This window comes from Colletotrichum jinshuiense, chromosome 5 (assembly GCF_051148585.1).
Source record: "Colletotrichum jinshuiense chromosome 5, complete sequence".
Lineage (NCBI taxonomy): Eukaryota > Fungi > Ascomycota > Sordariomycetes > Glomerellales > Glomerellaceae > Colletotrichum > Colletotrichum jinshuiense.
In genome coordinates, this window is record NC_139312.1 from 823,367 (window position 1) to 850,430 (window position 27,064).

Below are 27,064 nucleotides of genomic sequence, written 5' to 3' on the forward strand. Positions count from 1 at the left end.
GTTGGTTTGCTTCCGCGAACAACTGCGGCTGCTCTGAAATTTTTGGTTGAGAAACGGGCGTCCGGGTCTAGGGGCAGGTTACGGGATCGGGATAATGAAAGTTGTGCTGTGACGGTGGACCTGACAAGAATCGGATGCGAAGAGTGTGGAAGAGGAGGGGCAATTGCCAATTCACCGTTTCTTCTCCACCATGGGCGTCATTCCTCCACCTTAATCTCCATCCAGCTCTCTCCGCTCTTTCATGCTGTTCCCTTCCCTTCCGTCTGTGTACTGACACGTTATTATACCCACTCTGTCACGATACCACTGACTGACTCGAAGGACGGCCCATGGAGAAACACCCAAACTGCAGATATGAGGAGCCGACGATACCCTCAAGCTCCCGCCCTCCAACACCCTCCCGCCGCAGTTGTTCTCCGAAAGGAGCGGGGCTCCACGCTGACACGCCCCGTTCCAGCCTAGCTGGGCCTTGCTGACGCGCCTACGGTATGCGTCCTGCACGAACACCACGACCCATGAGCTGAGGCTCGCCGATCATGGCGCCTCAATTCCTGCCCTTCTCCTTGCTATCACCTGCCAGAGCCTCATCTCCACGGTCGCCATGGCCCCGCGATCTTCGCTCGCCCTCGCCCTCGTGGCGCTAGTCGCTGCCGGACACTCGCAGGAAGACCGTCAGGCCGTCCAAACCACACCGTCGCCGCCAGACACGTCCGAGAATCAGCTTTCTTGGCAATCCGCATTTTGGGCCCTCATCGCCGTTGCCCTCAACACCGCAACCCAACCCTCGGGCCGGATTTGCGGGTTCCCCTCCGACTGGGGGTTATGCTTAAAGTGGTCACCTGTCTTTTGCATCATCAACATCTTCGAGGCCCTCAGCTGCGTTAGCCTCCGCCGCGGCCCCGAATGGGCTCTCGTCGTTGCCCCGCACAAATACGGCAATGATACTACTGACTCTGCACACAGCGATGTGGCCAGCCTGCAGCGCAACACGCTGATTCGTATCGTCGCCTTCGTCCTAGGCCCTGTTTTGCAGGCAACCAAGTTGTATGCATGTCAGGGTATCATCTGGATACAAGTCCTCGCAGCCATATACCTCGGTAGTTTCCTTTGCGACGAGGTGATTCTGAGCCTCCTGTGGATGGCCGACTCCATAGAGGAACAGAATCATGTCACCGGGCTGGCTGAAGCCATCCTCGGATCTAAAGCTCGCTTTCCCATCCGCCTTCCGCTGCTCAAGGTCGAGGCGGCTCCCGAGGCGGCTCCCGAGGACCAGCTTCAGGAGAGCCGTGCGGCATCGAGACAGCCCATGGCCATAGTCGCCTCCCATCTACTTCTCATGTGGTTTGTAGTGAGCACTATTACAGGAGCATACATCAAGCACTTCCGCGTGGTCATGTTAATTGTGATCGGAATGGCCTTTCTTGGCGGTATAGCTTCAGGGGTTTTTTGCGGCATCCGTTCCTATAAGAAGCAGCGAACCAAGTCGCAAGTCTTCTTTGATGCGTTCTTCGGGGTCTACAATGTTCTATGGCTGTCGGCCTTTGTGGTCTCAACTGGAGCGAAGTGCAGTAATATGGCGGTCGTCGGGGAAAATAATGTCATCGACTTCCACGGGAATGGGACGCGCAAGAACTGGGCTTGGAGGATTGGGCTGGTCCTTTGGAGCCTTGAAATCTCGCGCTGGGCACGGATGCATGTCACAACGAGCGGCCCCCATGGGATCCCTAAACCTGCGAACGTCATTTTGCCTCTATGGGCAGGGGCCCATCTTGCAGTTGCGGTGGCCATGTTCAACTTTGCGCATGATCCGAGTCAAACATACAAACCGGCTTGGACGGACGTTTTAGGATAGGGTAGCAACGGGAATGGTTCCGATTTGGCGGAAGAAGCCGTCTTCAGACGCAGCTATCCATATGCCACCGTTTTCCCAACTAATCACACATGTTCGTTCTCTCCGCGCAAGTCCAGTGTTATTAGCGGGCACTCGAGGTCAAGCGTTGAGTCCAGCTCGAGTTCCACCAGCCGATCGAAGCTCGGGCATCCCTGGACGCTGCAATGACCATAGAGGAGCCCGGCGACCAAATTGAGCAAGACGACTACTGAAAAGGGACCGCCAGCCTCAGAATGGATACAACTTATGGGGGAGAGACGGCCCCTCTGCGGGGTAAATCATACTCTGTGGGGGACAGTCGACAGGGGGTCCCCCATCAACCCGTCAGAATCTCGGTCTTTTCAGACGCAGCAACCATCGACTCAGGGCAGCTTCTTCGTCGGATCTCTGTATTGCAATTGTCCTTTCAAACAATTAAGCCATCATCTCTTGTTTATCGTCAGTTGCGTAGTGATTAATCAACAATCCCGGGCTGTCCTTTTACTGCCTCTGCTACCACCCCGGACCAGTCTGGTGTCATCCCCGGACGCCGTCTCATTCCCCAGCCTCCCTTCGACCAATCACGTCTCCTCCGAATATCAGCAAGTCCCCCCGAAGCGCTCCTCCACACTCCACACATGCCGAGGTTCACGGCACAGCTTTCCAGACATGGCTGGCTGCCGCCGTCCCCCAGACCGACGTCAACCGACAGGCGCCCTCGACTCAGTCGACCACAGCTTCCGTACTTTGTCCTCCTGACCCCACGACGTGCCAACTTCAACTTTAAACTGAGAGCTATCACCACCCATTGTCCTATCTTCTGTAGACGATTCGGCAGCCCAATCCAGATCCAAACAACCGTCTCTTGCCGTCATTCCCTCTATTTCCTTGATTCAAGCCCCAAACAACAAAACAACGGCGACGCAGCAATCAAACCGCTATCATGGCCGCGAAGACCTTCTCCCGCGACGAAGTCGCAAAGAACAACACCGACGACTCTGTGTGGTGCATAATCGACTCCAAGGTCTACGACCTCACAGACTTCCTCGACGCCCACCCAGGCGGCGAGTCCGTCCTCCGCCAGGTCGCCGGCCGCGACGCCACGACCGAGTTCTACAACCTCCACCGCCAGGAGGTCCTGACAAAGTACGACAAGACCCTCGTCATCGGCACCGTCGCCGGTGAGACCCCCCAGGTCGTCGTGACCAAGCCCGGCGAGCTCTCCCCAGTCCCCTACGCCGAGCCCACCTGGCTCACCCCGCAGTTCAAGTCACCCTACTACAACGCCTCGCACCGCTCCCTCCAGCGCGCCATCCGCGAGTTCACCGACAAGTACATCACCCCCGTGGCCATGGAGTGCGAAGAGACGGGGGAGCACATCCCCCAGGAACTCATCGACCAGATGTCCAAGGCCGGCGTGCTCCACATGCGCCTCGGCCCCGGGAAGCACATGCACGGCGTCGAGCTCCTGGGCGGCGCCGTCAAGGGCGAGGAGTTTGACTACTTCCACGACCTCATCCTCAGCCAGGAGATGGCGCGCACCAACTGCCGCGGCTTCCAGGATGGCATGCTGGCGGGCATGACGATTGGCCTTCCCGTCGTCCTCAACTTTGCCAACTCTCCGGCCCTGAGGAAGCGTATCGCGGACGAGGTGTTTAGCGGCCAGAAGAAGATTTGCCTGGCCATCACCGAGGCGTTTGCGGGAAGTGACGTCGCCGGCTTAAGGACGACGGCTGAGAAGACGCCTGATGGAAAGCACTATGTGAGTACGCCTTGTCGCTTGTCATACTCTGTCCCTTGTCGTCCTCTCTGTCTCTGACTGATGTGTATTATATAGGTAGTTAAGGGCACCAAGAAATGGATTACCAACGGCGTATTCAGTGATTATTTTGTCACGGGGGTGAATACAGGCAAGGGCCTTAGCGTGCTTCTCATTGAGCGCGGCGAGGGCGTTGAGACAAAGGCCATCAAGACGTCCTACTCTCCTGCTGCAGGAACGACTTACATTACCTTTGACAACGTTAAAGTTCCTGTTGAGAACTTGCTAGGCGAGGAGAACAAGGGTATCCACGTCATCCTTAGCAACTTCAACCACGAGCGGTGGACCATGGCTTGTAAGTGTCTTTACCCAGAGAGGGTGGAGAAAAGGAATACGCAGCGTTGAAAAGGGGAAGAGAGCTGACTGTAACCTCAAGGCGCCACGATCCGCCAATGCAGGACCATCGTCGAGGAGTCCCTCCTCTGGGCGAACCAGCGCCTCGTCTTCGGTAAGAAACTGATCGAGCAGCCGGTCATCCGTCAAAAGTAAGATTCCAACCCCATCAGCTCCCCGCCTCCTCAACAAGACCTTCGGCACGGCTTACCAATACTTACACCTTGCAGGCTCGCCAAAATGATCGCCCTCACCGAAGCCAACCAGTCCTGGCTCGAGAGCATCACCTACCAGATGAACCAGATGCCCTACAAGGAGCAGGCCAAGCACCTTGGCGGACCCATCGGCCTGCTCAAGATGAGCGCCACCCGCGCGGCCCACGAGATCGCCGACGAGGCCGTGCAGATCTGGGGCGGCCGCGGTCTCACCCGGACGGGCATGGGCCGCGTCATCGAGATGTTCAACCGCACCTACAAGTTCGACGCCATCCTCGGCGGCGCCGAGGAGGTGCTGGGCGACCTGGGCGTCAGGCAGGCCATGAAGTTCATGCCCAAGTCGAGGTTATAAACGACGACTTGTCTGTTCGATTCGCCAGGGGGAAGCGGGGTATCAAAGGAAGGAGAAAGGGAGTTCAGGAACTGGAGATTTATGTGTGCGGTGTATACTGCAAAGTTCTCCTAGATGTTATACCGCAGAGAACAATACAGCAACGGCGAGTGTTGGACAAATAATCAAAAATCAAAGGCAATACAGGACTCCAGGTTTATTCCGTTGTACACATATCATGGCCTTCCGGGTTTCTTCCCAACGTTCCGTGTCTAAAAAAATTCAGATACGGGTCAGAGAAGCTGCGCAAAACTGGCGACGTAGGTGGATGTTTCAAGGTGTATGCCTCTCTTGCTCCTTCAGGGAGGGGCAACCCAATTCTGCAAGCCCTCTTACACGCATTAAAACTCTCGATCTGAACCTAACAACAGAGAAACTTCACAGGTTGCGTATGGCACACACACGTGCCGAGTTTCAGGTGGCTTACAAAGGCGCATGTGGTGGCATAGAGGATTCACCAACAAACCGCAAGATTACACAAGGGAAACAGTAGACAACATCACGGCACAAATTCATGCTGGCACAGAGTCGTACGACGCAAACTTTCCATTCCCTGCCCTGACGACAGCAATGACCGCCTAGAACGGCCCACACTGTCTAAGTCGCATTGAGAGTCCTTTCCCGACCGCTCAAGGCCGACCCAAATCTCTATCAGAGTCGAATGCTTTCTGGCCCAAAAGGCCCCCCGCTCTGCCCATCTCTCTCTCTCATTCCCGGAGAGAAGGCAGCGCAAGTCTGTCTTTGCTTGCTGCAATCGTCATCCAAACGATCCGACCAAACCCGCAGATGCCGAGGTTGACGACCAAATGCGAAAGGTGTATCATGGTGCGTTAAGAAAAAGCCGTGATTCATATGCCGTTGTCCGTGTAAAACTTTTCCGCAGGCCGAGTCCCAGAGTTGTTTGCCGTGAGAACATGAGAGCAAGGAAGAAAGAAAAATGAAAGAAAAAACCCAATGTACAAAGCATCCGCAATGCCAAGTTGATCGCATAAGTGAGCCACGGTGGCCTCGAAGCCCGTCGAACTGTCTCGAAACCGAATCTGCCGTCAGGCAGAAAACTCATCACCGATAGTCCAGCACAACCTTAGTTGTTGGGGCACTGGGACTGGACGTGGCCGGGCTGCTGGCACTTGTAGCAGATCTTCTCGCCGCCGGACGACTCCTTAGGGCAGTCGCGGGAGAAGTGGCCGTTCTCGCCGCAGTTGTAGCACTTGGAGCCGTTGGTGCAGTCGCCTGGTGAAATGTTAGCGGAAGGTTCAAGGTCCGATATGTGGTCGTGTACTCACGAGACATGTGGCCGTAGCCGCCGCAGGAGTAGCAGGTCTTCTGGCTGGCACCGCCGTAGCCGCCGCCAGACTGGTAGCCACCGCCGAAGCCGCCGCCGTAGCCGCCGCCAGACTTGGGGCAGTTGCGGGCAATGTGACCGACCTCACCGCACTGCAAGCCCGTATTAGCATCACATTAGTGCAAGAGTTTAGCCGGGAGTTGGACTAACCTTGTAGCACTCAGAGCTGGAAGGGCCACCGGCACCACCACCGACGTTGCCTCCCTGGGGGCAGTCACGGCTGATGTGGCCGGACTGGCCGCAACGGTAGCAAGACTTGGTGTCCTTGGGGCCCTCGGGGCAGTCACGGCCTTTAAAACCGTCAGTAAATTGATTTGTGCTTTATCTCAAAGTGGACTTACTCATGTGACCCTCGTCTAAGAGCGGAGATATATTAGTTTTATTGCCTGCTGCAGAGCGAATACATAAACTTACTGCCGCAGTTGTAGCTGTGACCAGTTAGTATAAAGCGTATTAATAACCATGGTTCAGAAAACATACCACTTGGCGGCGCCACGGTTGGGGCACTCGCGGGCCTGCGAATTGTCAGTATGCCGAAGGCTGGGTATGGCCATCACATTCAGTGTCGTACCTGGTGACCAGCAGCACCGCCTAAATTTTTCTGGTCAGACTCTTGCGCTCATGAAAAAAAGTGACGATATGGTAAGGGAAAGTGGGTTGATTCAGGTGTCACTGGCACACCGGCTCAAAGTCAGTATGACATTGCAGTAGTCTCTGCCTGCACATTTTCGACAGAACCGACCCAACATGGGAACCTGATGAGCTTCCCTAGATGCGACATGGTTTCGCAAGGGCTGCCCAGCCTGCTGCCTATTGACGTATATCGAATCTCTCATGGACCCAAGTTTTCTACCAAACCCACTATGCGGGCCGGGTACTCCGGGGCAGAGCGCCTCGAAAGCCAACATGGGTAATGAAACCAAGGCTGGGTAAATTGAAGGAGTAACAGGTAGTCCAATGGTAGCTGTGTAGGAGTGCGGGAACATAGATTCCAAAGGGAAGCTGCATAAACTGCCACCAATAACAAGCAGATATGGGCCATAGTGGAAGCGGTGAAGATTGCGTAAACCAATGGCAACAAGATCTCTGGATAAGGTACCCGTTGGTTCCGAATGCCAGAAGCCACCCACAGAAATCAAAGTGAAAAATAAATAGAAAAGACTGAGTGTGCGGCGGGAGGCAGGCAAGCGTGAGATAAAGAGATTTAAAAGTCAAGAAAACTCACAGGTGAAGCAGGTGCGGGCCTGAGGAGCGGCGGATCCCTGGAAGTCCATTGCGATTGAGGTTGGTAGGTAAGGCGGGGTATAAAGGTACTGTTCTGAACTGGAATAGAGGCGTTAGAATGAGGGCGATGGATGAGGTGATTTGAGACGTTGTGGGAGGATCAAGCCAAGCTTTCGTGAGAGGAAGAGAAATCTGGGAGACGAAGGGAGGTTTGTCGCGATGTGGTTGAGGTGGGGAGGGGCAAGTGGCATGTGTGTGTGTGTGCGTGTGTGTGATGTGGGGAAGTTGGAGATGGATGTGCGTGTGTGCGCCGCCTTCGTCAGGTACACATACACGAGGTGAATGGGAGTCTTGTTGGAAGGGGCGATGACGGCGGCCGATTGACAACGGGATCCAAAGGAGACGAGGAGTCTGTACTCACGAATGAAGGGCGAAATCGAGTCGAAATCTCTGCTTGAAAGGAGGGGGTAGTTGAAATGTGCAAGGTTTGCGATGGCGGTGGTTGTTGTGGGAAGGAAGGGGAGGGAGGCGGTGGTTGCGGCAGGGAGTGGTCAAGGTTAAAAAAGAAAGCAGTAAATTTCGATGTCAGACCGCCTTGTGGAGCCCGAGAAAATCTGGCAGGCGAACGCACTGCCTGTAGTGTCCAATCAAAGAGGCAAGAGGCTTCTCATAGGGGAAGAGCCAGTCTCGACCTTGGCTTAATTCATTCCCTTAGCTGAAGTATGTACCTGAGGTAGGAGGTGGTACCGACTGTACGGGCTGATAAGAGAGAGAGAGTTTGTGTGTGCGTGCGTGAAGGCGTTTCTTTGCATCGTCATCGTCTAGTATCCCGCTGCTGGTCTCTGCTGGCTCACTTCACTAGAAGACGGCGTACACATCCCATTTGCCACTCGGATTCGTTCATGGCAGTCACCATGATTCCCAGCATGCCAGATCATTTCCTGGCCATGGCCGGGGGGCTGCCATGGCCTAGACTGCCTTCAGCTGCATTGGGCCGGCCTCGTTGCCCGAGGCGCACCTTCAGCGCCTTGCAATAGCCGAAGATGAGACTGTGCTCCAACCTCAATTATGACACAGTACATATGTTTTGTCCAGGTCAGGGCCAGGAAAGAACAGCCAGTTGCCTTACTTTGCCTTGTCTATGCAGTGGCGGGAAGTAACCCGAGCTTCCAGGGGGTCTTGTTCACATTGATTACATAGACATTACTGGTGCCCACGTCGACGAAGGATCTCATCGAGTTGAGCAGACCCGGGACAGCTGAAGCTTAGGATTGCCCAGCAATAGCAACAGGAACCTTCCGATACGGCGGATAGGACGGGACCCCCGAACACTCGGCGGGTTGGTGTGGATGAAGGCCTGGGTGACGACGAGCTGATTTGTGCTCCTCACAAACCTCCAGGGACACAAACTCAAAGGCAGGTGACTTTGCAAATTCAGTTTAATTTTCAGTGTCGATGATCTGGACCGGGTTAGTCGTGGTACCTTTTTTTTCCTTTCTCCCCGTCCTTTCTGCCCTCCCTCGTTCCCCTCCTCTTAGCGTCCCTTGCTGTTTTTTTGCCCCTCCTTTTTTTCGATTTTTTTCTGATTGTTTTTCTGCCATGGGGAAAAACCAAATACCAATCAGAAAATTCAGCATGTCGAGGCAGGCAGGTGGGGTACCCCTGTGCAAGATTCTAAAATCGCCGAGAGGTAGGCAAATGGCAGGCCAGGACCGGGACAGGCACTGTGAACTGCGATGTTCTAACCCCGGCTAAACCCCTCCTATCCCTACAAGGGGGGATCCGAAATCCTTGATTTGCGCCACTGTGCTTCCGTCCCTTGCATCTCTCCCTGGCCTGAGCACCCCTCATCACAGGCTGCCAGCCAAAGTGGGCACTGATAAGTCTGTCTCACAAGCCTTCACAGCGGCAGCCCCTCATGCAGAAAAAAATCTCAGTCTGGCAGGCGAAAAGCTCGTTCACACTGTGCAATGTGTGTCTTGGTGTTTATGCAATTTGGCTTGAGAACTCGAGCTTTTGGCCCCGCGTACTGTTGGCCCCGACTGTCTCGGCCGCACACTTTGCCCCGCGGTCACGGCCCGGTTGATGGTGTTGCGTTTGGTGGGATGGCACATGCCTCAATGTGGTCCTTTCTCTTTTCTAGACAGACAAATTGCAGAATGGTTAAAGATGTTCATCATTTTGCCCTAAACGAATGAAACATCCATACTCGGTGATGTCAAGACGTTTTCCGCGTCCTGCCCAAATAGTAAATCGACACTCACCTTGGCCAGGAAAAGCATCCCTCGCTCCAGTTCCCCCAGACATTGATTAATTAGCAGCCCTGTCGAGTAGGATCTTTCTTGCATAGTGCCTCACCGCATACCTCGAAGTAGGTTTGGGCCGAACCGAGGCTTGGACGGCCCCTACAGATCGACAAACGTCCCCTCCTCCAACCCCAATGGTTAGTAGTTATCTTGGTCGTCGGCTCCGTGTTTCCAACCTCCTTCCTGCCTGGAGCTCCATTTGCGATATCTCACTGGAGGAATTAACGCACAAATCCCAAGAGTTTCATTCCACGCGCTCAGGTTTCGCATACTTAGTGAGCCACACCATGCTAACCGAGCCCTGTCAAAAGATTGGCTCGTTCCGTTGAGATGCAGCTTCGGTCAGTATAGATCTGCCGCGCACAATCTCGGCCAGTCTTCCATTTCAGGTTGGTGGTCGTTATGCCTGTCGCCCGAGTTTGTCAACCAAGTTAGACCGGATGAACCTGGCCAACCACATCAACCGACAACCACTTGGTACTGGCATTGTCTCCCCTGCCCCCACTGTCTCAACACGGCCGCCTGGAAACAATGAATGTTCTTGTCCAGCCCAGATTTCTCCCCTCAATCGTTTTGGGCCAGGCATTGCGGTAAATGTTGGTTGACGAGCACATGACATGTTCTATCGAACATTCTTTTCTGGGCCCGCTCAGGTGGCACTACGCAACAAACGTGCAAGGGCAAGGTGTGCTGTACCTGTACCACTAAACCCATGTCTTTTGCCCCATGCTAAGTATCGTCGATTGCGTTTCATTGTCGACCGCCGCAACGTCAGCATATCGGGTTGCTCATGGTCTCCGGGGTGCAAGTGCAGTACTGCAGGCAGACACGTTGCCCGAGAGATGAAGCAGCAGCAGCCGCGACCTGCCCGAACGAGCTGCAAAGGCGGTCGACGGAAGGGTATGACAATGTCGGCGCATGTCCGCAAAAGAAGATACATTGTGTATCATTTCATCGCGCGCGACTGTTGTGGGGAATATGCCGGGTCACTGGCCATATCAAGGCCGCAGGTGCAGCCCAAGACGCTAGAACGGCATGTAACCACAATCCGCCATCACCCTATGCAGGAGAGCCCACAGCCTCTGAGAAGGGGACAAAGGGATACACGCCATGCCCGTGGGAATCGGCATTTGTCCGCTAGAGCTACACGCATGGCAGCTCCCCGGCGAAGACGTGGCATCAAAATATACCGCGACTTTCCTTGACAGCTACCATTCATCGGAAGATGAGCCTCTGAAGTGTTCCACAACCGGGCTTTACAACAGGGTCATGAACAAAAGGCCAGTCGGCTGGTGCGGGCGGGTTTCTTTCGAAGCTTGGCACCGCGGTTGGGCTGGATTATTTCCTCAACGCAAGAACCATCCTTCGCGAAAACGGCACGAAAGCCCGGGAAAAGATCGGCTTGGACACAGCAGACCCTTTTTGCCCGTTGCGAGACAGGAAAATCCCTTTCTTTCTTTCTTCCTTTTTCTTCTTTTTCTTATAGAATGCCCGGAGCTATTGGTGTTACTTGGTTGCTGGGAGTGCCGCGTTAGACACCGCGAATTCCTGATGATAAGCCAATATTAATGAATCAGATTGCCTTCGTGGCTGAAGACGATCTAGCATTCATTCGCCAAGCAAAGTCGCAGGCATAGCGTCACCGGAAATATCGCAGCAACTCTGATAGCGAACAGCAGTTGCAATGCTGTACTAGCAGTGACTGGAAGTCTACGAGCAGGGCTTCTTGGTCAACAAATCAAACCATGTCGTACCATGACGATCATCCGCTAGGATTGTCGGCCGTTGAAGACATTGCCGGGCCGGAAGACCGCAATCCGTGGGGAATTCAGGGCCAAGGCCCACTGGCCAGACAATCTTCAATTTTGGCGATTGGCCTTTGCGCCATGTATCACCGCTCGGAGTAGCCGTGATAGGCCCACTGGTATCATTTACAGGTCAATTCAGCCGTACCAATTGATGTCGAGGCCATGTTGTATCGAGTTTTATCACCTGTGCCCCACTCAAGCTCTTTCCACTACGGAAATGGCTCCGAGGCAGTGTTCAAGACACATGTAGGTAGACCATAGAGAGGGAAACACAGGGCCCAAGGTCCGATGATTCTTGATCGATATTGCAATGGCTTCAAGACCTAGTGCTAGAGACTGGCAGCCAAACCGAAATAATTTTGCGTGACTTGGACGGGGTATTGTCAACACCGTGAGTACTGTTTGGTGCGGTCTCAATACCTTAAGTACAGTTGGTCTAGGCATTGTGGGTGTTGTGGCTCAGCCCAGGGCGGCACACCAAATGCACATGCACGTGATGTGGCGCCCGCGCTTGAGTTCTTGGCACGACGCGCTTCTGGGAAAGCGCGTCCAAGCGTGATGCAACACGTCAAGCCCCTCAGGCACAATTGGCCGCGCATCAATGTCCAAACCTATGTATTCTTGACGAAACCAAGCTCTTCTCAGACACCATGGAGAGCTGGTCGCCTGAGGCCCGAGTGGCGATCCAAGATGCCTTCAACGTATTACGCGAAACCATTAGCAAGGAGTTGGAGAACGGTACGTGCAATAAGACCGACCCTGACGTAATGAAGTATCGATGCTAGCCTTGGTAAACAGAGGTCGAGCAAAGGCTGAAGGAGGACGGCCGATCACATGTATCACTGGGCGAGGAGCTCGAGATATTGAGATCCCGGTCTGCCGAAGTAGATCGTCTGGAGGAGGAAAACCGGAAGCTAAGGACGAAGCTGCTACAGTTCCACCAACAAACCCGAAGCATTGAACCGTCAAGGGATACCCCTCGCCCGACATATACTACGCATGACCAAGCCACCACCACCGAGTCCATGTCGGCTGTAACTCCTGAAAAAGGAAGTGAATTGGAGCAGATGTTACGTGAGAGTCAGAAGCTTCGCCGAAAGTACAACGCGCTGGACCAGAACTTCAAAATCCTGAAAGTGGAGTTCAACAAGAGGAGGGATGAAAACAAAAAGTGGGAAGAATACGCGACAAGTTTGGAAGCAAAGATCAAACACATTGAGCAAAAACGTGGGAAGTTCGAAGATAGCATACACCCGGCAGAAGCACCTTCAGATTCAAACAGGCCTCACACTCTCCTAGCTCTGAGCTTTGCGTCAGACCCTGGAGCTGGCACGGCAGCGGTACGCAGTACTGCGGGGATTCTTGCACGTGCTTCTGCCGAACCAACAACTGCGTCACCAACAGGCGACGAGACCCAGGATCTCCCACCGACAGACTCAACAGAAGGGGAGACGACAGAGGGCAGCAATGATGCCGACGCGCTCACTCTTCCGCCACTAAAACCAAATGCCAATACGACTACCGAGGTTCGCGTTAAACCAGAACCTTCATCTGACGGGCCCGTCATTGTATCAGAGCGGTTTGTTGGCAAAAGAAAGCATGCAGGTGACTCCTCCGCGGATGAGCCAGGACGACGCAAAGTCAAGATCGAGAGCTCCAATCTTTCTGCAGGCGGTCTCACCAGCCAGCTTCAACAAGAGAGCATGGATCTGGATGAGGTTGGTCAGAAACTCAGCACGCCGAGAAAGAATAGAACGCGACCAAACCCCATTGCCACGCCATGGCAGGTGAATACTGAGAGAGCAAAAACAACCGATACTGTCTTTGTCAGACCTGATGATGCCACTACGCCGACTCCAAGAATATTCGAACCACCTGCAGTTTTGACGCCCGTCAACCCTAACGCTCGTCCTGTGCGCCCATATGAGTTGAAGACTGTAGAAAAATCGACAAAGAGAGGGCTCGCTCAAGGTATAGGAAACCTAGCCGAGGATGGTCTCGTCTATAAGAGGACTGGTCGTGGAGAGCCGGCGGGAGGGCAGTTTCTTACTCCACAGCCTGCCGGCCGCTTGAGCACGCTCTTGAATATGCCATCTCCGGAGCAGGCACCTGCCATAGTACGGTCAGCGCCACGCCTTCGTGATGTGAGTCGAATAGCGGACGATGGACCTCACTTTCCACGGCGACGAGAGTTGCCGTTTAACAAAGAGCGTCGGGACAAACTGAAAGAGTCTACTGCTAGCAGGAAAGAGCACGACGAGACTGTAGAACATAGCTCGGAGCGTGGGCTGGGCGAAAGCCGTGCCGGGGCGGGAACATCACTGACCCCAATCAGGGCATCACTTCGATCCAAACCCGTCGCATCTTTTCGCCTTGAGGATTTCAAAGTGAATCCGAGGTTCAATGGCGGTTCGGACTACGCGTATTCAGAAGTAGTCAGGGGCAAAGACGACAGGGCTTGCTTGCCGGGTTGTACGGACATGAATTGCTGTGGTAAACAATTCCGTGCCATGGCTCTCGCTCAAAGGAACAACGTCGAACGCACTCCTGCGTCGGACAACAAGCTATTTGAAGATTACCTTGGCGACAGAATCAACACAGTTTGGGGCATGTCCAAGGCAGAAAAGGAAGAGCTCTGGGTGGAGGCGAAGACATGGCAACTTGCCAATGAGTTGGGCAAACATCGCCACCGATACGCCCGAAGATCCTCCCCTCCTGGGTTTTGGAACGCCGATTTTCCGACGACGCAGGAGGTGGAAGCTGAGAAGGTCGAGGCTGAGAAGAGAGAAAAGCAGTTAGTCCAAGAAAGGTACCAGGAGGCTATGAGAGGGGGAGGGCGTTGGGTGTTTAGAGATGAATGAAGTCGTTGTCGTGTTTGCATAGCTGAAGCGTGTATGGGATTTCTATGACAGGTGCCAGTTTTGGGAGATGCAGCTGATAACTAAAGAGATCGTAGCTAGATAAAGTTCATGGATTGGACGGCATAAGAGGTCAATTAATGGAATTGGCACGGCCCTTTCCCTTCACGACTCGCTGTGTACAATCGCTTTCTAAAACGAAGGAAAACCGCTAAGATGTCAACAGATGCAGCATTGTTCACCACAGACTTGACGAGGCTCCGAACACACATCCTGTATTGGTAGGTCGGTAGCGGTGCCAACTGGCGTGGTTTACTATACTTGTAGGTAACCAACGAAAAGGGACCTATGGAGACTAGGTCTATGGACCCCTCCGGGGACCAGCCGGCAGCGGATGCATGCTTGTTGTCTTAGCCAGATGTCTCGGTCTTTGGTAACGAAGGGAAAAAGACATAGGGCTGATCGTAGTCTTCTCGGAGAGCCTTTTATTTCAAAAGATGGCATGACACTGAAACAAACCCACAAAAAAGAACTTCTAGGATATCTGGTAGCCAGAGTTAAAGGGATGTAAGTGATACAGTCTGTTGCTGTTGAGATAGATATTCAATGAACTTGACCGAGCTCACCTTTGAACGTGACGGGTCAGACTCTATAAGGTGGGGCCGATTTCGGGCAAATTACGGAAGAAGGGACCCAGTGTCGTCCCGCAGGGATCGTATTGCGATCAGTGCACAAGGCTTCGGCTCAGGCAAACGTATTGCGCCAACAAAGCCCGGAGCCCGCTGCCCACTAGCTCCAGTTCAACCTTTCCCGCGCGCGGCTTAATTTTTTGTCATCTCCATTGGAAGCAACCGCACAGCTTAATAGTCGTCGCCCTGTCCCAGTCGTCGACCCTTCACCGTCGCCGCCTTCTCCGCAGCCAGACCCTCGCCCCTGCGTGGTTTTTTACTGAAGAGCGATAGCCTAGCCCTGTTCGATATTTGAGTGAGGGCATTTTCATCCTTTTCCGGTTTTGACGACGACCCCAAGGCGACTCACGACCTCGAGAGTTTGGAAGCTTTGCCCTTGTGCCTCCCACGCGACCAAACAGCGCGCGGCAATCAACAAACGAACCCCCCGCCGTCCAATCTGTCGACGCTCCATTGCGAACGCGCCGGCAACCGTGTCGAAGAAAGTCGCAGATCCCAGGCAGTGTTAGTCCCAGCCGTGGACGATCACTGCAAATACACAACTCCCAAGCCGGCAGGATGAACAATCGTCATCTGCCGGCTGGGCAAGCCATGCCGGGAGGTGGAGGGCCAGGAGTTGCTGGCGGAGTTGATATGGGCGGTGGTCCTGGAGGAGGCAACAGACGGCGCATGCCGCAACAGCCATCATATGCGCAATACCAGCAATACCAGCAACACATGCCCATGTATCCCAACTACATGAACCCCTACGCTGCGGCGCCGTACTACCATCAGTTGCCGCATCAATACCAGAACGGCGGTATACCCACTGGCTACATGCACTACCAGCAGCAGCAGCCTTACGGCCGTTCACCTCAGGCAATGCCACAATATGTTCCCATGGCCGGCGTCAGCGTTCCCCAGCCGTACGCCCAACCGCCTCAGCCGTCTCCCGCCTTGTCGACGCCCTATCAACCGCCTCCCGTACCCACTGTCATGCCTGTCCAGTCGCCGCCTCCGCCTCCACCTCAGCCTGTTGAACCCACTCCGGAACCGCCAGTTGTTACGCCTTCAGTTGTTTCATCCTCGGTCGTCACGCCTTTCGCCGAACCCTTCCAGCCTTCGATGCCTGTCCCACAGAGTCCACAGCTCCCCAGGGAGGTCAAGGAGTTCCGGGCACCGGTAAGTACATCAAATCCTAGCTATATCTGTCCTTTCGCTAAGACCACCAAGCTTCCATGGACGCCACCCGACCAAACGCCGTTCCCGAGGAGAGCTCCAAAGTCGAGACGGCGGAGGAGGCTCTTGAGCGCGAGTGCACAGGACCTGACATTGCCCGTAGGACAGCACGAGGGATCGTTGGAGACAAATGCCTCAGCAGCCCAACTATCCGCCAAGGCTGGCGCGAAGGAAGCGAGCACAGAAACGGACAGCACAGCAGCGAAGAGCGATTCCAAGAAAACCGTTTTCTGGAACTCCAAGGACACCGACTCGGAGAGTGCCACACTGAGGGCAGACTCTATGGCTTCTGATACCCCTAAGGAGAGTGACAGGTCAGCTACCAGTGTCTCAAACATGGGTAGCCCCAAGGCAACCACCTCAAACCTGCCCGCTTCAGACCGTTCTGCTTCCGAGGCCACTAAGGAGAGCGCGAGACCTACTACCAGCAGCTCGAACGTTTCCACATCCCGCCCTGCTGTTCCTGTGGTTCCTGTCGTTCCAGCTCTTCCCAAGAGCAGCCCTAAGCAGGCGAAACCAGCAAGCGTCAGCAAATCTACCGAAGAGTCGAAGCAGCCTGTCACACAAGATGCGAAGCCTGCAGAAGTGTCCGAAGCAACGGATGCCACTAGCGCGGGACAGGAGAATGGCGAGGCTCAGCCAGCGGCTCCCGCCAAGGCGGCCCCGAAGACGTGGAGCGGTCTTTTCGCCGGTGCTGTATCGGCTGCCCCCAAAGCTCAGCCGACCGCCAACGGTCCTGTTGCTTCAGTGGTGGCTGACAGCGCAGCCACAAATGGGGATGGGGTGGTTAATGGTGCCCCTCCAAGTGTTTCTACGGGGAGTGCAAACTCCCTGGCTGCCGCTATCCAGGACTTCCGTGTCAGCAATCCTGCCAAGGTCCAGTTCATCGAGCCTAGAGGCCTGATCAACACCGGCAACATGTGTTATATGAACTCAGTCAGTATCTTTTGCCGATGTCGTTGAGATACATGGCTAACATGCTCAGGTTCTACAAGTTCTTCTCTTCTGCGCACCATTCTACAACTTTTTGGATCAGGTCAGCAAGAGGGCCGTCCACAAGTTCAAGAGTGACACGCCCGTTATAGATGCCATGTGAGTCGCAGTTATCCCAACCAGTAACATCTGACAACTAACATAACAAAAGGATCATGTTCATGAGAGAGTTTCGCGTCATTGATGCAACTGACTCGGCGGAGAAACTCCGCCGAAAACTCAAGAATGAACAGCTGGAGCAATATGGCGAATCATTTATTCCCGAATTTGTTTACAAGGCCATCCAGCCCCTCCCAGCGTTTGCAAGCATGAGAGTATGTTAACTCTGATCCCTTGTCGATTTACACAGCTGACAGTCTTTGCAGCGCGGACACCAGCAAGATGCTCAGGAGTTCCTCGGACTCATTCTGAATGCCATCGACGAAGAGTGTGCCCAGGTCATGTCTGCAGGTGGCTCGTCAAGCGGGCTTGCTGACGCGCGACCAACATCTTCTGCCAGCGTCGTCGATTCCAACGATGGTGCGGACGGATGGTTTGAGGTCGGATCTAGGCAGCGAGCCGTTGAGACGCGTTCTTCTGGAGCCAGCTCAACGACACCTATTACCCGACTGTTCAGTGGACAGTATCGTTCAGAGCTCCGTCGCCCCGGTGTGAAGGACTCGGTCACTACAGAACCCTTCCAGTCGCTCCAGCTTGATATTGGTGCTCCATACATTCACAATGTTGTCGACGCTATCAAGGGCTTGACAGTGCCTGAGAGACTCCAGGGCGATGCCGCTCCCATGACGAAGCAAACCCTGATCGAAACACTACCCCCGATTCTTATTCTTCATCTCAAGCGCTTCAAGTTCGACACTGAGGGAACAACCAAGATTGGAAAGAAGGTCGGCTACCCGCTTGACTTGCAGCTTCCGGTCGAGGTGCTTTCGAAGAGAAGACGCAATGCTCTCGTTGCCGAGGGTGTGAGCATGCCCAAGTATAGGCTGATCGGCGTTGTCTACCACCACGGTAAGCAAGCTAACGGCGGCCACTACACGGTGGACGTAAGACGGCAAGACGAAAACGAGTGGATTCGACTTGATGATACTGTCATCCGGCGGGTTCGCAGCGAAGACGTGGCCGAAGCCGGCGCGGAAGAGGCCGTGAAGGAAACCGGTCGGCAGGGCCCCTCAAAGGACGCATCGACCAACCGATTCGGTGCCATGAACGATGAGGATGAAGGTGACGAGTGGAAGGAGGTCACCACCTCTACCAAGGGTGGAGACAAGGGTGGCGAGAAAAAATGGAGCGCCATCGCCAACGGTAACAGTGCGATACCCAAGGGCAAGCAGGCCAAGGATAACATCAAGGACAACAAGGTTGCCTATCTGCTATTCTACCAGCGAGTCTGAAGGACCGGGGCAGTACGGCATCAGAGATCGACAGAAAAAGGCGCAGGGTGATTCCTCCAGAGGTGTGACGGCGCGTGGGGATGAGCATGGAGAGATGGTGGCGCTTGACACCCGACGAGACTCGGAGCAGCCTTGTCGACCAATTTTTGAAGTCTATGCAGCGACGCAAGAGAGATAAAGGGGGGCCGCTACGGTGCCACGGTATTCTCGATCTAATTTGACTACACTCGAGCGGTCTGGTTGCAGAATTTCAACATTTCGGCGAGAGGAGAAAAGTTAAAGGTCATCTGCAGATGCGGTGGAAGCTTCTTATGACTATCGGTGATCTGGACTGGAGTGGGAAGGGGGAGGATCCGGGGGAAAAGGGGGGAAGGGGAGACGAGCGTGACTTTGGACCCCCGCGATCGGCCAAATTTGGGAGGAGGTACGAGCCGAAGTGAGAGGAAGATTCAATGATAGGACATGGACTAGAATGTCTTTGTAAAAATTAAAAACCATTGATGATGATTCCGTCTCTCTACTGTGGTGCGATGTGACATGACGTGGAAGATTGAAATAAGCCGTTGGCGGGTGTTTGTAAGCCCCGCGTCAAGGTTTCCCAGAGCGAAGAAAGTGGGGTTACGTTCGAAGAGGTGAGGGAGTGAGTGAGTGAGAGAGTCACACAAAACCTCACAAAAGTTGACAAACTCGTAATACGCAACCTAACGTGTTCTTCGCCCCCCTCCGCCTCTATCTGTCTCCGGCAAGATTTCTCCTGCAATAGAAAACAAACCTCAGAAATATAAAGAAAAACAAAAACACCAACAAACCCACCTAAACCGCCCCCGCCCCCGGCCTCCCCGAAAATGCCCGCGCCGTCGCAGCCACCCGCATACCTATACAAAATCGTCCCCGAGGCGCCGCCCTCGCCGCTGCCGGCCGAGTACCCCCTCTCCGACCTCGACCGCAACGACGGCTTCATCCACTTGAGCACCGCTGAGCAGGTATGCCAACACCAGACGGAACATTGCCACCCACATCCTCTCTTTGTTTTCCTTTGTAAATGCCTACATATAAAAAAAGGAATTCGAACCCGCGCCCTCCCCATCTCGTCGCTTCTTCTGGTTATTTTTTAACATCCGTCCCCCTCCCACAGGTCCTAGGAACCGCAGACCGCTTTTTCTCGTCGGCCTCGCGCCTCTGGCTCCTCAAGCTGCCTTACGCCCGCCTGGACAAGGAGATCCAGTGGGACGACCTCCCCTCGGGCGGGGGCTGCTTCCCGCACCTGTACGGCCGCAACTTTGGCGTGGCCGACGTCGAGGACGCCAGGGGCTTCGTCAAGGAAGACGGGCAGGTTTGGAGTGAGGTGCTCAAGGGCGATGCCTGGCTCGCGTGAACAGGGGTGCTCTCTTGATGTTGTTGTGGTAACATATCACAGAACGGCGGAGATGTGATTGTGGGATCCGACACTGAAAGAGACAAGGAGAGAGGTGGTGAGATTAATGATCGGGCTTAGAAACTTGGGCGGTGATGTGCCGCCAAGATAGGTGCAATTGCTTGCTATATAATGTTTCTAATGCCCGTCTTGCAAAAGCGAGAATGTTTCTTGTGATGCGGGCGACCTCGCAAGCTCCCTTCGAATCTGCTCTCCGCAAAGCAAAGGGCAGAGGCGAAGCTTAGTTGCCTTCTGCATCTCCTCGCCACATGAAGAAATCATGACCGCCTCATCTCATTTCAAAACGTGCAACGTGATAAATCATACCCCAGCCCGCCATCTTTCCCTTTTTCCCTCCCAAGCCATCACGCAAAGATCTACCAATCAAGAAAACAAATCTCTATCCCAAGGAAGGCATTCATTTTGAGGCTGTAGAAGACATGCTTCCCCGCGATGTCAATTCCCAACCCTGCGAGAATTTGACTCGCACATGCAAAAAGACAAAGGAGAATGAAGCCTAAAGGCTAAAATGGAGTAGTAGGTGGCTCGTTCCAACTATGATGACCACTTGACATCCGAACTTGGAGGCCTGCTTCGCCGCTTGTTGGCCATGCTAGTCGGAAGAGCAGGTGATGCCGCAGGCGATGCCGCAGGGGCTGATACAGCCGAAGTGTTCCTGCTAACGTTTTCCTTGTTCGATAAGGAACTCTCGGATCTAACCAAAGGGGGTTGCCCAGATGCACTGCTGGGTCTCGCAAATGAGTGACGAGGCAGTCGGCTCTTGCCGGAAGATGGCGCGGCCGGCATGCCTGCTGCCATCTCACCGCTCACGCGTCTAGGAATGCTCGTGGCGCCGTCTCTGCTGCGGGGGCGGTAAAGAAGGGCCTCGCGCTCCTGTACAGCAGTCCGTCGTGGACTTGCGGCAACCTCAATAAAAGCGCCACCCGACCCGGGCGGAATCTGAGACAGTCGGTGGTGGCGCGACTGCGATTGTGTTGGTGTCGCTGGCATCGACATGGCATGGTGAAGGCCAGGTGGTGTGTAGGAAGACTTCCGCCTAGGTCCTGATCCCGAACGCCTGGATGCTACCGAACCGGAAGACCCCTTTCTGTCCGGGGGCATGTCATAAAGCTCACTCTCATTGTGCGACTTCACCAACTCGGACGCGAGGTTGCGAACCAGCACGGCAGTGTCCTTCTCTGCCAGCATTTGGATGGCATCGAACAGAGATCTGACTTGCTTGACGTTCAGGGAGCTGCTGCCGTTGCCCATACCCAGCATTCCTGGCTCACATGCGTCCAAGATGTTGCGGACCAAACGCAGCAGGTTAAGTCTCACAACAGCCTTTTTGTGGCCAAGTCTCTGGCCAATGCCGGCGAACATTTCCGGCTTCGCGAGCGAGCCTGAGATCGAAGGGCTCAACCGCAGAAGCTTCAAGAGAGGCTCCAGAAGGTTGGCGTCAAAGGAGTTAAGTTTGTTTGTGTGGAAACAGGACACAATTGCGTCTGTAAACTTTCCATCGAGAAGGTGGTTCTCAACCTTTGCTGTTTCCTCTTGAAGCCAAATAAAGATAGCATCCAGAGCCGTGACTTGCCAGTATTGGTCCGCCAATAGAGAAACGTAAAAGTCGAGTCCCTTGTTCTGCCACAGGTATCTGCGGCCCTTGCTTCCCGAATGAGCCATGTCGCAGAGGATAGGCAAGGCAAACTCCTTTGGCGGTCGATCGGTTTGCATAATCTTCATAAGTAAGGGGATGATGCCACCGACAGCGGCGTCTTCTTGTCGCTCCTTGCTCAGGCGACAGAGGTTGAACAAGGTGTTCAAAACCTGGTTCGAGATCTCTCGGAAGTGGTTGTGCCCCTTCTTCATACTGTAGCCAAGGACGTCAATCAAGAAGTCAATCGCATCAGCTGTATGGAGCGTTTCTATCGTCGTGGACAGCATTGAAAGGTTCTTGATGAACTTTAGCATTGTAATCTGGTGGTTTGGTGTCATTCGTCGCAAGTCTTTCAGAACGCCTGTTCAGATGTCAGCAAATAGGCTCCATCGTGTGCAATATCTGCCTTACTCTTCAACACCTGCCGGTCGGCAACAACCTCCTTGACGTAGTTTTCGGCCTGAGAGAAAAGGTAGAAAATGTTCACGATCCGGCCCTCAATGAGCTCGGAAAGATCGTCTTCGCCCTCTTCGTCAAGTACTCTGTGAAGCACTAGAGCAAGCGGATACAGAATTTTGCTTCTTGAGAAGATTCTGCAGAAATCGTTCTTTGGGGTAGGTCCCTGAAGCTCGAAGACGTTCCAAATGCCGTTCACGCCGATCAGGACAAGGTCGCGGGCATCGTCGAAGTCCTCGTCCAGGAACTCAACGAGCACATTCAAACCACCCGCACTAACGAACATCTGCAGGGTCAACGTAGAGGTCTGGTACATTTGGCGGACAAAAGCAGCTGCTTCCAGTCTGATTTCGTTTGAGTACTGGCGGGCCGAAAATTTGGTAATAATCGGAATGCCGCCGACGAAGCAAAGGTTCTCCTGAATCTCGACATCGTCCAAAATAATCTAAAAAGACGTCAACAGCCTGCAAACTACAATCGGGATCAAGAAGACAACATACAGTGTTGACGACCTTCAAAAGTGACAGAATCATCTGTTGCCTGCTCTTGACCGTGCATGGTTCCAGAATTTCCAAAATTGGCAGCAAGCCATGGGCACTGAGGATTAGATCTTTGATCTCGCTGTTCTCCCATAGCAGAGCAAGCTGTGATGGTTAGCGAATGGGTTTTTTGGGGGCGGAAACAAGCCATCTTACAAGATCCTCAGAGAGCTCGCACAGTTTCTCCTCGCCTTCCGATGTTTTCAGAGACCGCACAAGCTCTTCCACCTTCCCTGCTAACCTGGCGTGTCTATCCCTGGCAATGTTTGCTTCCAAATCCATTTCGTCCCATCCCGGGTCCATAGAGGCAAAGGGGTCATATTCGTCTTCGTCGTCGCCCAGCCACGAGTTATTCGAGTATTTGGATAGCACCATGAGGCCGCCATCCTCCGATCCCCTGTCACTTTCTTCTCTTTCTGTCACCGCATCCTCAGGACCGAAAATGTCAGAAAAGTCCTCATCACCTTCGTCCTCAGCAAACTTCTGGATCTCGATCGACGACCTAGTTCTTCGCATTGGCCGATCCGGTAGCACAGAAGGACGTAGCTTTGCGCTTGGTGGCCGTCTTGAGCCCGCTGGCACCGGTGATTGCGTTGAACGAGGTAAGCTCGTAAGATCTGAAGGATGAAAAAGTTGGGGGGAATCGGCCTATTTACGTTAGCACAGTGAATGTGACGACAGAAACCGGACTCCTAACATACTTTTTTGACGAAGGGATTTAGTTCGGAGTCATTGAAATCAGCATCATTGTCAAGGAACAGATCTGAATAGTCCTCGGTGTTTTGCTCTCTGTATGCAAAATCTAAAGGAGCAGGAATTTCAAACTTGCTGCGGCCAAGCTGCGGTTTGTTTGGGGATTTGGGACGAGAGGGGTTTCTAGAGTGACCGGTCTTTCGCGGGCTTGATTTCGGAGGTGATTGGGACTGCTTCATCGGTTCTGCGTACTTGTCGCTCTTCTTCCGGGACACGGGGCGAATTGTTTGCTCCTGGAAATCAAAATCGGCGAATTGCCGTGGCCCCTTGATGGTCAACAACTCTCCCTCAAAGTCATCATCGTAACTCTCGGAATCGTTGCGAGGATCTGTTATAGAAGCGAACGCCTTGAGTTTATCGGCAGATAATAGACCGCCGAAGTTGTCCTGGGGCTTCAGATGAGGCAAATGCAACGCGCTTGGGGAGATGGCCGTCGCGAAGTCGTTGTCCCAATTATCATCGTCTAACAGCCCGTCAGTATGCATCCACCATCCACTCAACAACCAATCCCAGCAAGAGGGCGGTACTCACTTGCCAGCTCAGGAGACCTGAACGCCTCGGGGGTTCGTCTCGGTTTCGCGAGAGCCAAGGGACCTTTGGGCTGCGTGATCAGACTGGGCCGGAGCGGCTCGTTGGCGGTGTATCTAGACCCGGGATGTCCTTGCAGGCCGAAAACCCCGCTATCGGAGCCGGCGGACGCCCTAAGCGAGCTTTCGGACGACTTGAGGGCCTTATTCCACTGTTTTACTTCCTCCACAGCTTGGCTGAAATTAGCTGGCGCCTTGGAAACGGGTGCGTCGCTTCTTCGGCATCCGACGATCCACGCGTGCCGTAAAAGTTTTCTTGCGGTCACTCTCAGATTGGGGTCTTTTTGGAAGCATTGCATTAAGAAATCCCGAGAGGCCTAGGCGGCGTGTTAGTACTAGTCAAATCCCACAAACAAAAAGAGGGGCACACACTGGCGAAATGCCCTCGGGCAGTGGCGGATGGTCATCATTGACAATGGCAAAAAGTGCAGGCATAGCCGCGAGGTTGTGGTACGGCGGCTTGCCCTGCAGCAACTCAATGACCGTGCAACCCACACTCCAAATATCGGAGGCGGAGCTGGCGCCAGAAAGTTGGATAATTTCAGGTGCCATCCAGTAAGGTGTCCCGACGACCTGGGCCTCCTTGTCTTGTCCGCCTGCGAGTGTGCTCGTCGAAACCCCAAAGTCTGCAAGTTTGACCGTTCCGTCCTTGGTGGTGAGAATGTTGGCGCCTTTGATGTCCCGATGAATGACACCCTGATCGTGAAGGTAGTGCAACCCTTGCAATACCTGTGTCATGTAGACGCCGACCAAATTCTCGGGGAATTTTCCATATGATTTGCATATTGAGTGAAGAGAGCCGTTCTCGCAGTACCTGCGCCAGTGTAAGCCATAATCCGGCGGAATGGAGGTCTGCCGTACTCCAGAATGATATTGAGACAGTCAGCCGACTTCACGAAGCCAATGTACTTGACAATGTTGTCGTGCTAGTAGATTGTCAGTTGAGGCGCCGCGGAAACCCGCTAGTGAGAAACACCCACATGCAAATTCTTCAGAAGATCGATCTCGGACTGGAAATTGTCAGTTGAGGCAAGACGCCAATGAAGCATAAGCCCGAGGGGGCCAAATGTACCTCGATCATGCGGAGCTCGCTCTTGGGCAGATCTGCGAGCTTGATCTGCTTGACCGCAACGGCCTCGCCCGTTCCCCAATTAAAAGCCTTGTAGACTGAACCAAAGGCTCCCTTTCCGAGGCATTCTCCCAAGCGCTGCGTTACAGAAACCGTCAGCCGTATGTTCCTCACGAATGTTCCTTCGCCAGGTCTACTGGGAGTGCCCGGCAGCCAATCATACGCACATAGTCCTTCAAACCCGGGTCTTGCAGCGCCGAGCTCTCTCTGGGGCCCTGCTTCTCCTTCCGCGGTGTGCCTGGGGCCCTCTCGCGAGAGGCGACTACGGCCGCCCTGCCGTTTACATGGTACTGGCGCTCGACCGAGGATGAGGCCGACGAGGGCGGGGACGGGTTGGGCATGGCCGGCGGATGGGCAGCCTGGCACGACCAGGCGTCTGTATTTCGATCGGGTTGGAGGGTTTCGCAGGAGCCTTCGGAGGGCGGAAGTGGTCCCGAGGGAGGATTGGGCCTCCCGGGTGGACGAGCGACGGGTGGGAGGGTCGTGAGGAGCCAAGCGGCAGGCAGCGATTACGGCAAAGGTGAGGGCGCGCTGCACATTGCCCGGCGGCAGGACGGCATGCCAGTCGGGTGCGAATCGGGATCGAGTTTTCGTTCGTTCGGTTCGTCGCTCAGTCCATGGAAATACCGGTGAGCATCGGCGGGGAGGAAAAAGAAACCGCGTCGAGCGAGAGGACGCAAGGTGGGCGCTGCAGGCCCAGTCCCAATGTTGTCAAAGACGAAATACCCGTACACACTGCAGGCGACAGCCCAGCTTGCAAATAGTGACCAGCCGACTTGAATCCCCCCTTGGTTCAAAGGCAGGTAGGAAGGGGAGTTCAGCTCGCCTCTTGCTTTCGTTTCACGTTTCTGTGGTTGTCAACGACAGTCGGTTGGTCGGTCTGCCGGTCGGGCGGTGGAGGGGTTCGGTCAAGTAAAAGAACGGATTGGGATGGGCGTGGCTCGAGGGGGGGGCCAAAGGTGCGATGTCGTAAGAGCGCCGGGAGGGGAAAAGAACGAGAAATCACCACCCAACTGGACCTCGGGAGAAAATAATAATTTTACGATATGATGTGCGAGATTACTTTTACACACACGGGCCAGAGCGAGAGGCTCGACTCGACTCGCTGTTGCTGACGCGCGCGACTGATTGCATTTGGGTCCAGGCAATTTGGGTTCAAGGCACTTCGCTGTAGGGTCAGGTAGCCGCAGGGCAGCAATGGCAATGATGCACCTACCACCACCCGTCACTATCACTATTCCTAGTCCAGGTATCACTCCCCAAAGAGGAAGGGCCCCCTGGCCGCCTCAGCCGATCGATGCAGTGTGATGGCAGGCACCAAAAAACATCGATTGGCCGCCTTTACGGATACACTACTGTACTACACTAAAAGCTCAGACTCTTACCTCTTGCTGGGATAATGTGAATGGACCAGCCCATGATATATGAGGGGCGAGCGGGGCCGAGTGGGCTCGCATCCTCCGGGGCTCCTGGTCCGATGGCTTGGAGACTGGAGTGCTGAGGTGGCTTAACAAACGCTGAGCACACACTCGCTAGTTTCGTGGCCAGGCGCGCTAGAAGCTCTCGCTGCCCGCTAAAGGCACCCGACCTGAACTGGAAACAAAAGAACGACCTCTGCCCAGCCTCACCTCGTCATTGCGGAAATATCCTGTTCCAGAGCTCCCGGTATTGCTCCAGGGCGGTGTCTTGCGGAGAGCCGTACTGGCTTGAATGCGTAATGAGGTTATGTTTAGCTACCATCTTGCCCTGCCAAGAGACATTCCCCTTCTCTTGGTCTTCCCCAGACTTTCCCATCTTGGGGTCCCAGCTCAGACAGAATCCACATCACGCCCGGCCAAGCGCCCGTCCTCTGCATTTCATTACCTAGTGCACAATAGAGTAGATGGCTTCTTGACTTTGGGATCCCTCCAGGCGGCTAGGTAGGCAATCCCCAATCTTGCTGTGTTTGCAAACCTCATTTTCACCGTGGTAACAAGGTGGCATGTCTCGTCTAGAGAGATCAACAAACACTGTATGGACACCTACCCCTACCTCAGCTCCCTTCCCCCATGTTCAAAGCCGGGCCACCG

At 54.3% G+C, this 27,064-nt stretch overlaps 6 protein-coding genes across 6 annotated transcripts; 5 read left to right on the plus strand and 1 right to left on the minus strand.

Annotated features, from left to right (window-relative positions):
* Positions 1–601: 601 nt before the first annotated feature.
* Positions 602–1,852, plus strand: EsH8_V_000219 (uncharacterized protein; the record flags this gene model as incomplete). The annotated part of the gene is made up of 1 exon (XM_083272735.1): positions 602–1,852. One exon carries the CDS (start codon positions 602–604, stop codon positions 1,850–1,852), a length of 1,251 nt encoding a protein of 416 aa, XP_083125450.1.
* Positions 1,853–2,813: 961 nt separating this feature from the next.
* Positions 2,814–4,589, plus strand: EsH8_V_000220 (acyl-CoA dehydrogenase/oxidase; the record flags this gene model as incomplete). The annotated part of the gene is made up of 4 exons (XM_083272736.1): positions 2,814–3,632; positions 3,708–3,984; positions 4,066–4,174; positions 4,253–4,589. The coding sequence occupies 4 exons, from the start codon at positions 2,814–2,816 to the stop codon at positions 4,587–4,589; spliced, it is 1,542 nt and encodes a 513-aa protein (XP_083125451.1).
* Positions 4,590–11,961: 7,372 nt separating this feature from the next.
* EsH8_V_000221 (DNA repair protein endonuclease SAE2/CtIP C-terminus-domain-containing protein) lies at positions 11,962–14,172 on the plus strand (the record flags this gene model as incomplete). Its single annotated transcript, XM_083272737.1, has 2 exons — positions 11,962–12,049; positions 12,110–14,172. The coding sequence occupies 2 exons, from the start codon at positions 11,962–11,964 to the stop codon at positions 14,170–14,172; spliced, it is 2,151 nt and encodes a 716-aa protein (XP_083125452.1).
* A 1,277-nt stretch (positions 14,173–15,449) lies between these two features.
* EsH8_V_000222 (mRNA-binding ubiquitin-specific protease UBP3) lies at positions 15,450–18,460 on the plus strand (the record flags this gene model as incomplete). The annotated part of the gene is made up of 5 exons (XM_083272738.1): positions 15,450–16,019; positions 16,071–17,012; positions 17,062–17,168; positions 17,221–17,383; positions 17,435–18,460. 5 exons carry the CDS (start codon positions 15,450–15,452, stop codon positions 18,458–18,460), a joined length of 2,808 nt encoding a protein of 935 aa, XP_083125453.1.
* Positions 18,461–19,305: 845 nt separating this feature from the next.
* EsH8_V_000223 (DUF952 domain-containing protein) lies at positions 19,306–19,835 on the plus strand (the record flags this gene model as incomplete). The annotated part of the gene is made up of 2 exons (XM_083272739.1): positions 19,306–19,443; positions 19,596–19,835. 2 exons carry the CDS (start codon positions 19,306–19,308, stop codon positions 19,833–19,835), a joined length of 378 nt encoding a protein of 125 aa, XP_083125454.1.
* Positions 19,836–20,429: 594 nt separating this feature from the next.
* EsH8_V_000224 (serine/threonine-protein kinase) lies at positions 20,430–25,336 on the minus strand (the record flags this gene model as incomplete). Its single annotated transcript, XM_083272740.1, has 11 exons — positions 20,430–21,892; positions 21,943–22,432; positions 22,488–22,631; positions 22,683–23,174; positions 23,228–23,742; positions 23,811–24,183; positions 24,239–24,680; positions 24,728–24,792; positions 24,847–24,876; positions 24,939–25,073; positions 25,163–25,336. The coding sequence occupies 11 exons, from the start codon at positions 25,334–25,336 to the stop codon at positions 20,430–20,432; spliced, it is 4,323 nt and encodes a 1,440-aa protein (XP_083125455.1).
* Positions 25,337–27,064: the final 1,728 nt, after the last annotated feature.